Source organism: Xenopus laevis, chromosome 9_10S, assembly GCF_017654675.1.
Source record: "Xenopus laevis strain J_2021 chromosome 9_10S, Xenopus_laevis_v10.1, whole genome shotgun sequence".
Classification (NCBI taxonomy): Eukaryota; Metazoa; Chordata; class Amphibia; order Anura; family Pipidae; genus Xenopus; species Xenopus laevis.
The window spans coordinates 33,667,612-33,681,009 of record NC_054388.1 but is presented as its reverse complement, the minus strand read 5'-3'; the positions used below and the strand labels follow the sequence as shown (position 1 = coordinate 33,681,009).

At 41.8% G+C, this 13,398-nt stretch overlaps 1 protein-coding gene across 1 annotated transcript in view; it reads left to right on the top strand.

Annotated features, from left to right (window-relative positions):
* The window catches only part of LOC108702751 (disks large-associated protein 4), a 97,838-nt gene that overhangs the window by 32,225 nt on the left and 52,215 nt on the right, over window positions 1-13,398 (top strand). The window contains exons 5-7 of the mRNA XM_018238399.2: window positions 49-260; window positions 1,917-2,031; window positions 4,260-4,869. Of these exons, the coding sequence (XP_018093888.1) occupies window positions 49-260; window positions 1,917-2,031; window positions 4,260-4,869 (937 nt within the window). The remainder of the gene's footprint in view (window positions 1-48; window positions 261-1,916; window positions 2,032-4,259; window positions 4,870-13,398) is intronic.

The window sequence follows — 13,398 nt, the reverse complement described above, 5'->3', positions numbered from 1 at the left end:
GTCCACCGTTTTGGTCAAAGAAATTTATATTGTTTGTTTGTTTTGCAGGTTCCAAGCGGGGACTGGAGCGGACCCCAAGTTAAGGATGATGATATCCCGTGCAGGAGGATGCGGAGCGGCAGCTATATCAAGGCCATGGGGGATGTAGATAGTGATGAGTCAGAGGGCAGCCCTCAACCTTCCCCCAAAACTGCAGCGAGGAGGCAGAGCTACCTCAAGGCCACACAGCTGTCGCTCAGTGAGCAGAGCACCACCCAGAGGTAAAACTAAATAAATATTAGGTACAACACAAACATATCAAATTAAGCAGTGTGATGGCAACTGATAAAGCCCTTAGCTTTACCAAATACTTCTTTGGTGCCAGAGGTTTACAAGCAATAACGAAATTCTACTGAAATGACTGTGCAATTAATACCATAGAAGAAATTAACTGCCCAGTCAGTTCATGTCAGAGTACTGAGAGAAATCTATTATTATTGCCTCTGTTCTCACAGACACTCCATCTATGAGTTTAGGCACACAGGGAGATTTGTCATCCACTGGAAATCTGCACTAGGAACAAATTACCTTAAAAACCAAGGCAACTTTGTGTGATGAATCGAGTGATGTGATTTACTGTATCAACAAAGGAAACACATTTCTGTGTGTGCCATCACCCTTACAGTGTTATTATAATCAGCTACTTTTTTATCATGTTGGAGGAGAAGAAAAGTCTTTTTTTGGCTTGGGGTGGCAAAAATTAGGCACCCCAAAGTGATTGTATTTACTTACCTGACAACCCAGGCCAGTGCTCCTATTAGGAGAAAACTGCACCGGCCCGGGATTCTTCTAGGGAGCACCATGAAGCAATCCTCTTCCTGTTTCTTCTTTCTGACCATGCGAACGTTAGCTAAAAAGATGCATATTTAATTTTACTGCACATGCATCTGCCCAGGGAAATTAGAAGAAGACTTTCCTTCTCATTTAAAGGGTTTTAAACCTCTATTTCTTATTCACTCTAGCAACTGTGCAGGTGGGTATCCACAGGTACAGACACTGAGAAAGCAAAAACCATAAATAATGTGCAGCAGCTAAATTGTAGAAGATTCATTGAATTAATTGCAGTCATTCCTAATACTTCATATTGTTCCCCATAACCCACCCTATATCTCCTCCTACTGATCCATATAAACCTCCCTATAACCCCTCCCATTGCTCCATGTAACCCTCCCTTAACTCCTCCTATTGCTCCATAGAACCCTCCCTATAACTCCTCTTATTGCTCCATATAACCCTCCCTATAACCTCTTCTATTGCTCCATATAACCCTCCCTATTACTCCTTCTATTGGTCCATATAACCCTCCCTTTAACTCCTGCTATTGCTTCATATAACCCTCCCTATAACTCCTCCTATTGCTTCATGTAACCCTTCCCATAACTCCTCCTATTGCTCCATATAACTCTCCCTATAACTCCTCCTATTGCTCCATATAACCCTCCCTATAACTCCTCCTATAGCTTCATGTAACCCTTCCCATAACTCCTCCTATTGCGCTATATAACCCTCCCTATAAATCCTCTTGTTGCTTAATATAACCCCTATAAGTCATGATATTGCTCAGTATAATTTCTTCCTGTAAACCGTGGCATACGTTTCTGGGCCAACTGTAGAAATACATTTGGGGCCTCTTTCATATCACATTATTGTGATCCCAGTTCCTCCCATGCCACTGAGCAATGGTTCTGACAGCATGGTTGCAGGCAGGAGGGGTTTCAGGTGGCAGTGCAGGTCGTTCTAGCCCCCTTGTGGTGACTATTGGTCTACTGACCATTGCTTATATCCTGCTTTCACTCTTTACCTTTGTCTACAACTACGTCATGTTTCTCTGTGAAAGGATTTTAACTTTTTCTCTTTGTTTTGGGGTATGTTCCTAGAAGCCTGGACCGTATGGATTCTCTGGATATTCTCCCCCCTCCAAAGTTTCAAAGCTGGGAAGAGGACTATAATCAGATGACTGAGACTGTGGTAGAAGAGAACAGTATGTGCCAGGTGAGCAGAGCAGGGACACAAATGTTCATCACTTAGTTTGGGCAATCCTCCCAATGTGCAAGTCTGAGCTTTTTGGAGATTCTTGATCCAGGCCTGTCGTTCAGAAATAATTACCATTATTAAGTCTGAATTAGTGGTATAGCAAGAGAAAAGCCTCTGAAAAGAACAAGGTATTACAGAGATGACCTAGTGGGAATAAAGCAGCATCTTTTTCACAAAAAAACCTCACATGATCCCTGTAGACATGCCCCATAGTGGCCTACAAACCTAGCAGTTCTACGCTGCTAATACCAGGCTCTTGCCTTTCCGAAAGTCAGAGTATAAGTAGTTAACTGAATATACAGGAATGTGCATAGAAAGCTTAGTATTACAAGTCTAAAACTGTATATAGCTGTGTATCTCAGAAAACACTAGAAATATAAAAATTGTATATAAAATATAAAGTGCTCAGAGAACCACTTTGTGTAGGTTGGCATCAATTGCATTTTTGGGTTTAGATCCTGTTCCAGATCCTGTTGGAAACCAACACAGTGGGATATATGGACTTTATAGATGGTACTTTGATGCAAAGGATTAAGGCATTTAGAAATTTGAGTTCAAGAGTAATGGAAGGGACCCTTAAAACACTATAGTAGTCTGGTTTTCCTGTACCAGGGGTATTATGCAAAAATACTAATTGCAATTAGTTTTAGTCTATTACACGTTAGAAAATGGAAGCAAATGTTTTGCCAAGGGCACCGGTGAGATGCTGCTTAAGAAATAGCCCTAAAAATGGAAAGCTAAGCCCTTGGCTTTACAAGTTACAGGTTGCAGATCTAGCTCAGTTCCAGCACAGCTGTACACTCTCTTACATTTTACAATTATACAATGACAGGTGGGTAGAATATCCCGATGTTTCACAACTACTCACCCAGTTATTGACCCACATGTGCTCCTGGAGGATATCAGTAGAACAGGCTGTATTGAGGGGAAAGATGGGGAAAGGGCTGCTGCACAGCACCTGCTGGCCCTGGCAGAAGATTCTGCCTGTTTTCTCTATCACCATATGGTTACAGGAAAGTGCACTCAACTGCACTCATTCACTAAGTTGCCTCCTTCACTGTGATTCCTGGGGGCATATCAATCACAGCAGATGGAGCAAATACACTGCAAGGTAACTGTGCCATATGCATTAATAAATACTTTCTAAGGTTTAAAGGGAAATATATCCTAGTTATCTCCTGCTTGTCCACAGCTGTCATCTGTTTGCTTGTAGTGGCTGAATAATTATGGGGCATTGTCCTTTTCAGTGAAGCAGCAGTTGATACAGTTCTATTGAGATTTAATGAATTAGTCAAGGCGAGCAGTCTGCGCACACATCTCTGAAAAGTGTATTCTCATAATAATATGAACGAAAAAAACCATACAGGTATGGGATCCATTATTTGGAACACAACGATTCCCATAGGGAGGAAGCACACCAAACATATAATTTTGCCTTTAAGGACATTTATTCAGCAGTGTTGGCACAAGCTTTCGGGGTCAACCCCTTCCTCAGGTGCAGGGGTTGACCCCGAAAGCTTGTGCCAACACTGCTGAATAAATGTCCTAAAAGGCAAAATTATATGTTTGGTGTGCTTCCTCCCTATGGGAATCGTTGTATGAAAACCAGGCTTGGAAGTAGCTGGATGAGTTGAATGCACCCTAAAGAAAAAAGGAAAAGTAAGTGGTGTGCCGAAGAATATGTATGCTGGTATCCATTATTTGGAAACCTTTCATCCAGAAAGCTCAGACTTACGGAAAGGATGTCTCCCATATAACCTATCATAATCAAATAATCCCAATTAATTAAAAACGATTTCCTTTTTCTCTGTAAAAATAAAAAAGTATCTTAGACTTGATCCAAACTAAGATAGAATTAATCTTTTTTTGGAAGCAAAACCAGCTTATTGGGCTTATTCACTATTTCCATGATTTTCTAGTAATTTTAAGGTATGAAGATTCAAATTACTGAAAGATCTGTTATCTGGAAAACCCCTGGTTCTGAGCATTTTAGATAACAGGTTTCATACCTATACCTATAATAGGAAAAATATATTTTGCCTCATAATTTTTGCTGGTGTTTATGATCTTTTTGGCAACAGTTCAAAGACCAGATTGGTGCATTATTATTAGCCCACAGATAGTTGTATGTGACCATCGTAAGTTTTCCTCCATACCAAAGTAATTTCTCTTCCATTGCTGCACAGGATAGTGTACCTCGCTGCCTGATACAGTACCAGATTCCAGAAGTAGACGATCAAAGGGATAGGTACCACCTAAACCAGGCAATGGAGGAACACAGAGAGAGGTACCAACTGAGCCAGACAATAGAGGAACAGAGGGATCGTTTTCAGTTGTGCCAAGTTCAAGAGGAGCAGATAGAGAGGTTCACCCTTTGCCAAGTCCCCGAAGAGCAGAACAGGTTCCAACTGTGCCAGGTGGTGGAGGAACAGATAGAACGATACTCGCCTGAAGATCCCAGGGAAAGATTTCCTTTAAATCAGGTCCCCGAAGAACAGAGAGAACGATACCCACTGTGTACAGTGCCGGAGGAGCAGAGAGAGCTCTATCCAATGTGCCAGGAAGAAGAAGACGAGGAAAGCGACAGGTTCCCAATGGTTACAGCAGTTTTTGAAGAATCTAGTACCGTCCAAAATGAGGTATTTGACCTCAATCTGCCCAACTACTTCCGCTCACGCAGCCACAGCTACCTCCGTGCCATCCAGGCTGGCTGCTCAGAGGACGACGACACTACATCCCTGCAGTCCATGTCCCCCCCACTGCCAGTCATCAGCCGAACCCTACCCAGGCATATTGGTGAGTGTGAACACAGTCATTGCTTAGAGAAGAGACTGGCTCAGAGATAATGTTGAACCATCTGGCCCTTCCAGTGTTTATGGAATCCCTTAAAGGGATGCTGTCATGGGAAAAAAAAAAATTCAAAATGAATCAGTTAATAGTGTTGCTCCAGCAGAATTCTGCACTGAAATCCATTTCTCAAAATACAAACAGATTTTGTTATATTCAGTTTTGAAATCTGACATGGGGCTAGACATATTGTCAATTTCCCAGCTGCCCCAAGTCATGTGACTTGTGCTCTGATAAACCTCAATCACTCTTTACTGCTGTACTGCAAGTTGGAGTGATATCACCCCCCTCCCCTTTTCCCCCAGCAGCCAAACAAAAGAACAATAGGAAGTTAACCAGATAACAGCTCCCTAACACAAGATAACAGCTGTCTGGTAGATCTAAGAACAACACTCAATAGTAAAAACCTATGTCCCACTGACGCACATTCAGTTACATTGAGAAGGAAAAACAGCAGCCTGCCAGAAAGCATTTCTATCCTAAAATGCAGGCACAAGTCACATGACTGGGGGCAGCTGGGAAATTGACAAAATGTCTAGCCCCATGTCAGATTTCAAAATTGAATATAAAAAAATCTGTTTGCTCTTTTGAGAAATGGATTTCAGTGCAGAATTCTGCTGGAGCAGCACTATTAACAGATGCATTTTGAAAAAAACATGTTTTCCGATGACAGTATCCCTTTAAAGCCAGTGTCAGACCAGTGCAGCTTGAAGTACAGCTGGGGCAAGCTATGAATCAGACTCCATCTGCAGATTAATTCTGCCCTTGTTGCTTCTTCATTGGCTGATCAGGCATCATACTCTGCAATCATAGAGATGCTAGATAGATAGATAGATAGATAGATAGATAGATAGATAGATAGATAGATAGATAGATAGATAGATAGATAGTACATACATAATGTGGGGCTGTGAATAAATGCAAAGTCCATGGTTTGCAGGCGTACAAACGGCTGCATCGTGTATTTTTCTTTAAAGCAGATACATACAAAGGTGGTCACTTTTTGTGTTCTCAATATATACCAGCGGGTATACACATTAAATATATCTTTTGAATGGGTTAAGGTACATCACTTGTGGAGTTTCATGATAAATGCACTTTATTACAGGATTGAAGCTTTAGTCCAGTGAGAGCTAAAACCATTGATCTTTTAATAAAGTCCATTTATCTTGCCTTCCTAAAAGAGCACTGAGCATCTGCTTTACTAATTTTACATTCACTTTTGGATAGCTGCAAGGCCTAAACCCTTAACACCAAACCACAGTTCCATCACAGTTTTCAAAATGCAAAATTGTGGTTACAATTAGCAGTAGCATTGCTGGCTCCCCCCCCCAAATGTCTCTGATAATTAGGGATGCAGGTCTGGACTGGGAATGAAAGAGGCCCTGGCATTCCAATTAGAGAGAGGCCCAAACAGCCCCCCACCAGCCCACTAAATAGAGACTTTCAATGGCATCTTACAGCAGCCCCTCTGGCATTTGCCAGAACCCACAGATTGCCAGTCCAGGCCTGTAGGGATGCACCGAATCCAGGATTCTGTTCGGTATTCTGCATTTTTCGGGTTCGGCTGAATCCTTCTGCCCGGCCAAACCAAATCCGAAAACCTATTTTGCATATGCAAATTAGAGACAGGGAGGGAAATCGCTTGACTTTGTCACAAAACAAGGAAGTAAAAATGTTTCCTCCCTTTGCATATGCAAATTAGAATGCGGTTCGGTATTCGGCCGAATCTTTTAATAAGGATTCGGGTGTTTGGCCGAATCCAAAATAATGAATTCGGTGCAGCCCTAGTCACAATATATGCCTTGTCTGCAAAGTTAGCCATGCAATGCATGAACTCTGATCAGGCAACATGTGGTGTGGCCATCTTGTTATTGTTCAGAACAGCAGGACGTTAAGTTAAGCCACTTGCACATCTAACAATGCACTGGCCAATATGGTGCATCAGCAGGCCCTATCTCTGGACTGACCAGGACCCATTGTACATAGATATTAATACATACAGCATACAGATTATATCAGTCTATGACTATCTTAAATACACTTATTTCACTAGACACCAAATTCTAAAAGACAAACACAAGATAAAGTATCACCACCCACAGGCACGATGTTGACCCCTCTGTTGCCCTGAGTCAGCTTACTTGCTCCCCCCCATGCACCCTGTTTCAACTCTAGAAGGGGTCCAGGGGGACCATGTTGCAAGTGCTGAGATTACATTAGAATAGCTGAATTTCTAGATTGATAACTGTAAATATGTCTCTTAAAGGAGAATTCAACCTGTAATAAAAAAAAGCCCTCTTCCTACCCTGGGTAGACCCCCCTCCCGCTTCCCCCCAGCCTACCAGAGGTTTGCTAAAGGCAATGGCATTTGGGTTTACAGTTTTTGTTTTCTTCAATGGAGCTTTCTCAGATTCCATATATTCTTCACTCTTTGTAGTTATAACCTAAAAACCAACTGCCATACTAGAGAGCATATTTTATATGCACCTGCTGTTACACCTTCAAACCAACTATATACAGAATAGCATCTTCTTCATCCCCTATAGTCACATCCTAAAACAAACTAGAGGTTGGTGGTTTGTAAATAGCCAACCAAATCTTTGTAATATTTTCGTCCATAGACTACAGATTTTTAAACAACCGTTCTAAATTCCATTCATTCCGCTGTACTGTAAGGTTCACTGCATATAGCTGTATGTTATCACTGCAGTCATTTCAAGGTCAGCTGTCACGGTTCATGAGGGGAAGACCACAGTGATCAAAAAAGCACATGTTCCATAAGCCCAAAGGATATACACAGTATCTGGGACATAAAAATCTGGAGTGTATTGCACATTTATGAGCCTTGTCCCTGAGCCAGACTGTTCTCTGCCTTTTATATTCTGTCATATTAAATAGTTCCTTGTATGTCCTGTGTTATTATGCCTGTAATCTTTGGTGTTACTAGTCCCAAGTACGCATGCAATTTTGGATAATGTTTGTCAACAACAAATATTACAGTTTTATCCATGCATTGATAACACTTTATTGATGTCGATAGTAAAAGACAAGAAGTTTCATTGAAAAAACATTCAACTAATTAATTTAGTTAAAAAGCAATACATATTTTACCTGGGTTTCTTGATGAGGAGCACCCTCCAAGCCTGAGAGAAAATTAGAGCAAGCGCTGGGATGTGTTTCTTCCTTCTGGAGGCAACTTAGATTATAATAGAGTCCTTGAACGTGGTGCTCTCATGAGAACAATCATGGCTGCTTTCCCCTTATATTAACAGATACAAACACACAAATAAATAAGGTTGTGCAGAATTACAATATATGAATGTATATACTGTATGTATACTTTATATGAAGATAACTCATGACACATTGATGTAATAGACTGTAGAATAACTTAACTGCTGTGTGTCGTCTTCTTTTTAGATGGCAATGACTCCAAAAAAGCATTTATTTGCCAGATTTGGCCACCAATGTGCTCAGTCAAATTAAGCTGATCCCGGGGCCAAAAATCGAATAAGTTTAGTCTATTGTCTATTTTTTTATAAACAAAATAGCAGCTAAAAGGATCTTGTCTAGTTATTCTCTGACCGCCTGCCTCAGACTGCTGAAACGATATTGCAAGCCAGAATAGGGAAAAGGACACACACTGGCATCAACTGTAATATTGTAACTCTTTCACTATGCAAAAATTATATTTTTATTTATAGTCATAGTTTTATTGTTCTAAAAAACCTTTTACCAGAAAACCTATGTTACTTTCTTTGCTGTTTTATAACCTGTAAGTGTGGTTTGCACATTTAAAAAAACATTGATCCAGATCAAATATTAATTAAAGTGATTCGGTGGTTTTAGGTTTAAAGCACAATATTATGCCGACAGAAAAAAGATGGTGATCTCTTGTACAGGGGCGTAACTACAGAGGAAGCAGACCCTGCGGCTGCAGGGGGGCCCAGGAGGTATAGGGGCCCCATGAGGCCCTAATTCATATACAATTTTAATGAATATTGGTAAAACAGGTCAACCTCTAGACATTTGGGGGCCTGAAAAATAATTTGCTGTGGGGCCCAGTAATATCTAGTTACGCCACTGCTCTTGTACAAAATAATACCAATTAATTTAGCTTCAGGATCATTTCAATGAAAGCTTTTGCTAGAGCCAAAGAACCCTATAGAGTAAAATAAAGCTGTGTTTTAAAGGGATTGTTCATCTTTGAGTTAACTTTTAGTATGACGTAGAGAGTGATATTTGCGACAATTTGCAATTGGTCTTCATTTTTTATTATTTGTGGGTTTGAGTTAATTAGCTTTTTATTCAGCAGCTCTCCACTTTGCAATTTTAGCAATCTATAAATTACCCTAGCAACCATGCATTGATTTGAATAAGAGACTGGAATATGAATAGGAGAGGCCTGACTAGAAAGATGAGTAATAAAAAGTAGCAATAACAATACATTTGTAGCCTTACATTTGTTTGTACAGGTATGGAATCTGTTATCCAGAAAGCTCCGAATTACAGAAAGACCATTTCCCATAGACTCCCTTTTATCCAATAATCCAATTTTTTAAAATTGATTTCCTTTTTCTCTGTAATAATAAAACAGTACCTTGTACTTGATCCAAACTAAGATATAATTAATCCTTATTGGAAGCAAAACCAGCCTATTGGGTTTATTTAATGTTTACATGATTTTCTAGTAGATTTAGGGTCAGGGCACACAGGCAGATTCAGATAGATTAGTCGCCCAGCCTTCCCAACGGCGATTTACAATTTAGCTGGCGCGATTCGTTTTCAGAAGTCACCCAAAATTGCCTCACAAGGAAACTTCAGAAACCGATTTACATTTTAGCCGGCGGGAAGGCAGGGGAGGCAGTTCGGGGAGATTAATTGCCCCGAAGAAAAGGAGATTTGTCGCCGGGGCGACTAATCTCCCCGAATCTGCCTGTGTGCCCTGACCCTTAAGGTTTGAAGATCCAAATTACGGGAAGATCCCTTATCCGGAAAACCCCAGGTCCCGAGCATTCCGGATACCAAGTACATTTTTAAGTTTTACATTGGTTTGTAGATTTACTTTTAGCATCTGTCAGTACCTTAGATTTCCTCTATAAGTAGCAGCAACCACAGATTGCTTTCCACCTACAAAAAAGGCAAAATCTATAGAATAGTTTGATATCTACATGCGTCCCTAGTGCAAGTTTTTAAGGGAATAATTGCAGTTCCCAAACTACTATGTGTATCTGCAGGTGTATCAGAGGGTAGGGGTTAGCAGTAACACATTGTGGAGGGGGCTACAAATATATTTTTACGGGAGGGGACAGCAAAAATCAAGTTATGTTACTGGCAGGTCTTATAAAAAAGTTTTGTATTCCATAGCCCTTAAACTAAAGCTTAACAAAGAAGAAGGCTAGATATGCTGTACATTATGTTTTTGGGTTCTGTACAAGCAGGGGCGCCCCTGACACGAGGCAAGATGAGAACTAGTTAGAAAGTGTGGCAAAAAGCTGCCTCTTGTAACTTTAAGAGCCACATTTCTGGATTTTAACTCAGAAATTCCACTCCACTGGTGTAGAGAGCGCTATTGGGCTTTTTGCACAAGCAATGCGACCCCCTGCCTCAGGTAGTCCCATGCCCCACAATCCTTTGTCTCTGAAAGTGCCCCAGTAGCTCTGCACATGCTCCGTGCTGTTGTCACTTACTAAGCATAGGACTCAGAATATACTGTATATGTGGAATATAAAAGTCATGATACAAAGCTGTTTAGTAATTAATGCGTATTATCATTATCATTATAGATAATCAATCCAAATTTAATAATCACCTCTGTAGCATCAACGTCTATAAAATATCAGCTTCTTTTCTGCTACATGATTCGCAACAACCCCTAAGCTGAGCTTCTCAGCAGCTGCCGAGGGCACACTGAGCATGTGCAGTGTCACTGACACCCCTAATAAAATACAAGATAGGGAGCTTCTGCAACCTTATAGGCCTGGAGCATTAATGTTATAGAGATGCCAACCCTCTGGCTGGTGCAGTAAGTTCAGTACATAAAATATAGCACTTCTACCCATATTTAGTTTAAAAAAAGGTTTAGTTCTCCTTTAAAGCATAGCTATTGCTACTGCTTATAGGACATTTCAATAATTCCATCTAGAGATGTCTGTTTTCAATACTAGGTCATCACAGGTCTGGGGGCAAGGAGGTGACAATATAAGAAGATGGCAACAGTAGCACTTTATCAGCGGCATTTCAGTTGAAGCACATTTCTCAGCCATAGATTGGACGCATTTATAAAACAAATTGTGCATGGCTTTGCCTGTTTTACCCCAGTCCTTTTCATTACTATTAACCAGGGTGAACATAGCACATATGAACAATATCCTATTTAAGTATGTGTGATTAGATCCATAGTGTAACAGCCCTGTAATTATTATGCTGCAAGTAGAGCCTGAATGATGTGTTGCTACAATAACAGACAGATGGTAAGGTAATTTTATTAATGAAACAGAAACGTGGCTTTCCCGTGATTACTTTGTGGAATTTGTGAATTGAACTGATTGCAGCAATGATTGGGATTTTCTAGATGTCAGCTGTCAAACTGCTTTCATTTCAGTGAAAATAGCTTCATCCTTGAAGACTGGAAGTGCTTTATATGTGCCTTCCAGTGCATAGGAAACCTGTGTCACTCGATATGTGTCCCCTTGTATAACAACTCACAATACGTATACCAACTACAGAGTCTAATGCTGAAAAAGGGGTTCAATAAAACGTGGATATTACTATCTGCAACAAGTCTGTCCATATGTTTGTGAGGAAAATGTAAGAAACTCATAAACATATCTTATATTTAAATTTGATGTGGGTTGAGGAACATGATCCTCCCAGAGCAGCCCATTCACAAACACATCCCAATCTGCTCTCACCCTTTCTAGTCCCCTGGGGCCTGTATTGTCCTGGGGTTTATTGTGGCGTAGTCTGGACTGAGAATTAAAATAGGCCCTGGCATTTCAGGTACACAGAGGCCCAATCAGCCCACATAGAGGCCCAAACAGTCCCCACCAGCCCACTAAATACTGACTTTCTATGGGACCTTATAGCAGCCCCTCTGGCATTTTCCAGAACCCACAGATTGCCAGTCCGGGCCTGCATAAGTGATGCAGGTGTATACTATGTATTGAGCAGGGGAGTTGCTGCCATGAGGCCAGTTGAGAAACTTAAATGGAAGAACAAATACCGGCACTTGGGACCAATCGTTACGTTGTAATAAACACGCAGGGCTTGGCACGCTGGCATGGAGTCCCGATCATCGGTATCTGTTCTTCCATTTATGATAAATGGAGGGTGCCGATCCCTTCTACTGAGCACCGGACCAACTTCGTTCTGAGAGGCCTTGGTGTTCTGGTGGGTTTTGACTTGGAGTTGAGAAACTTGCCTGCAAGTTACTGTAACAATACCTGTGCGGCAGGGTCGCCCGCCGCGCAATCGGCAGGGACACCCGCCGCATGGTCCATCTTCCCCGCAGCCACCTTAGGCTGCGCCATCGTGTTTTCGCTGGTGCCGGCTCTCTAGGGCGCGCGCGGCGCACCTCCTTTCTATTTAAAGGCGCGCTGGTGTAGTGACACCAGCACGCAAAGGCACGAATTTCAAACTGTACAAATAGCTGCCCAGCATAGCTAATGGTTGCCCGTGATAGAATCTTGATTCTAGTGGTTCCTGAAGCCTTGTGCTGTCTGTTCCTGAGAGCTTTTATCTGTTATTCCGGTTTTGATCCCTGCCTGTTCCTGACAATTCTGATATCCGAACCCTGACATTTGCCTGCATCTCGACTACTCTTTTTGCCTGATCCCATCTGTTTGATTACCCGGTTTTGACCCTTGCCTGCCTGACGATTCTTGATATCTGTCTGCCTCGACCCAGCCTGTCTGACGATTCTCTCGCCTGCTCCATTTGTACCGTGACCTTCTGCCCAAAAGACTCTGCTAACAGCCGTGCCCCTTTGCCAGCCAGAACATCTCGCCTTGTACCCCTCATTAAGTCCAGCTGAGGGCTCCTCCCGAAGCCCAACGGTGGTCACACTACTGGTGAAGCCGAGCCGTGACCAGGGTGCTTGGCACTTGTTCTGGTATTGGGTGCCGGCCGTGACAGTTACCTTAGGCAGGAAGAATCCACTCCTGCTGGTAACTTTAAGAGCTGAAAGTCCATTTGTTAAATACTGTTTTTAAATCAGAATTTCATCTCTTATAGTGCAGAGAATGCAATTGTGCTCTCTACACTGACAACGCCACTTCAGGACTGGCAATATGCAAATGCCAGAGGGGTTGCTGAAAGATACTACCATACACAGTCAATATCTAATGGGCTGGTGGGGGTTGTTTGGTCCTCTGTGTACCTGAAATGCTAGGGACGATTTTGGTTCTCAGTCCAGACATGGGTGTGGTCTCCCCCCCCCCGACCTATGCAGAAGCACTGAATGTTAAAGGATCA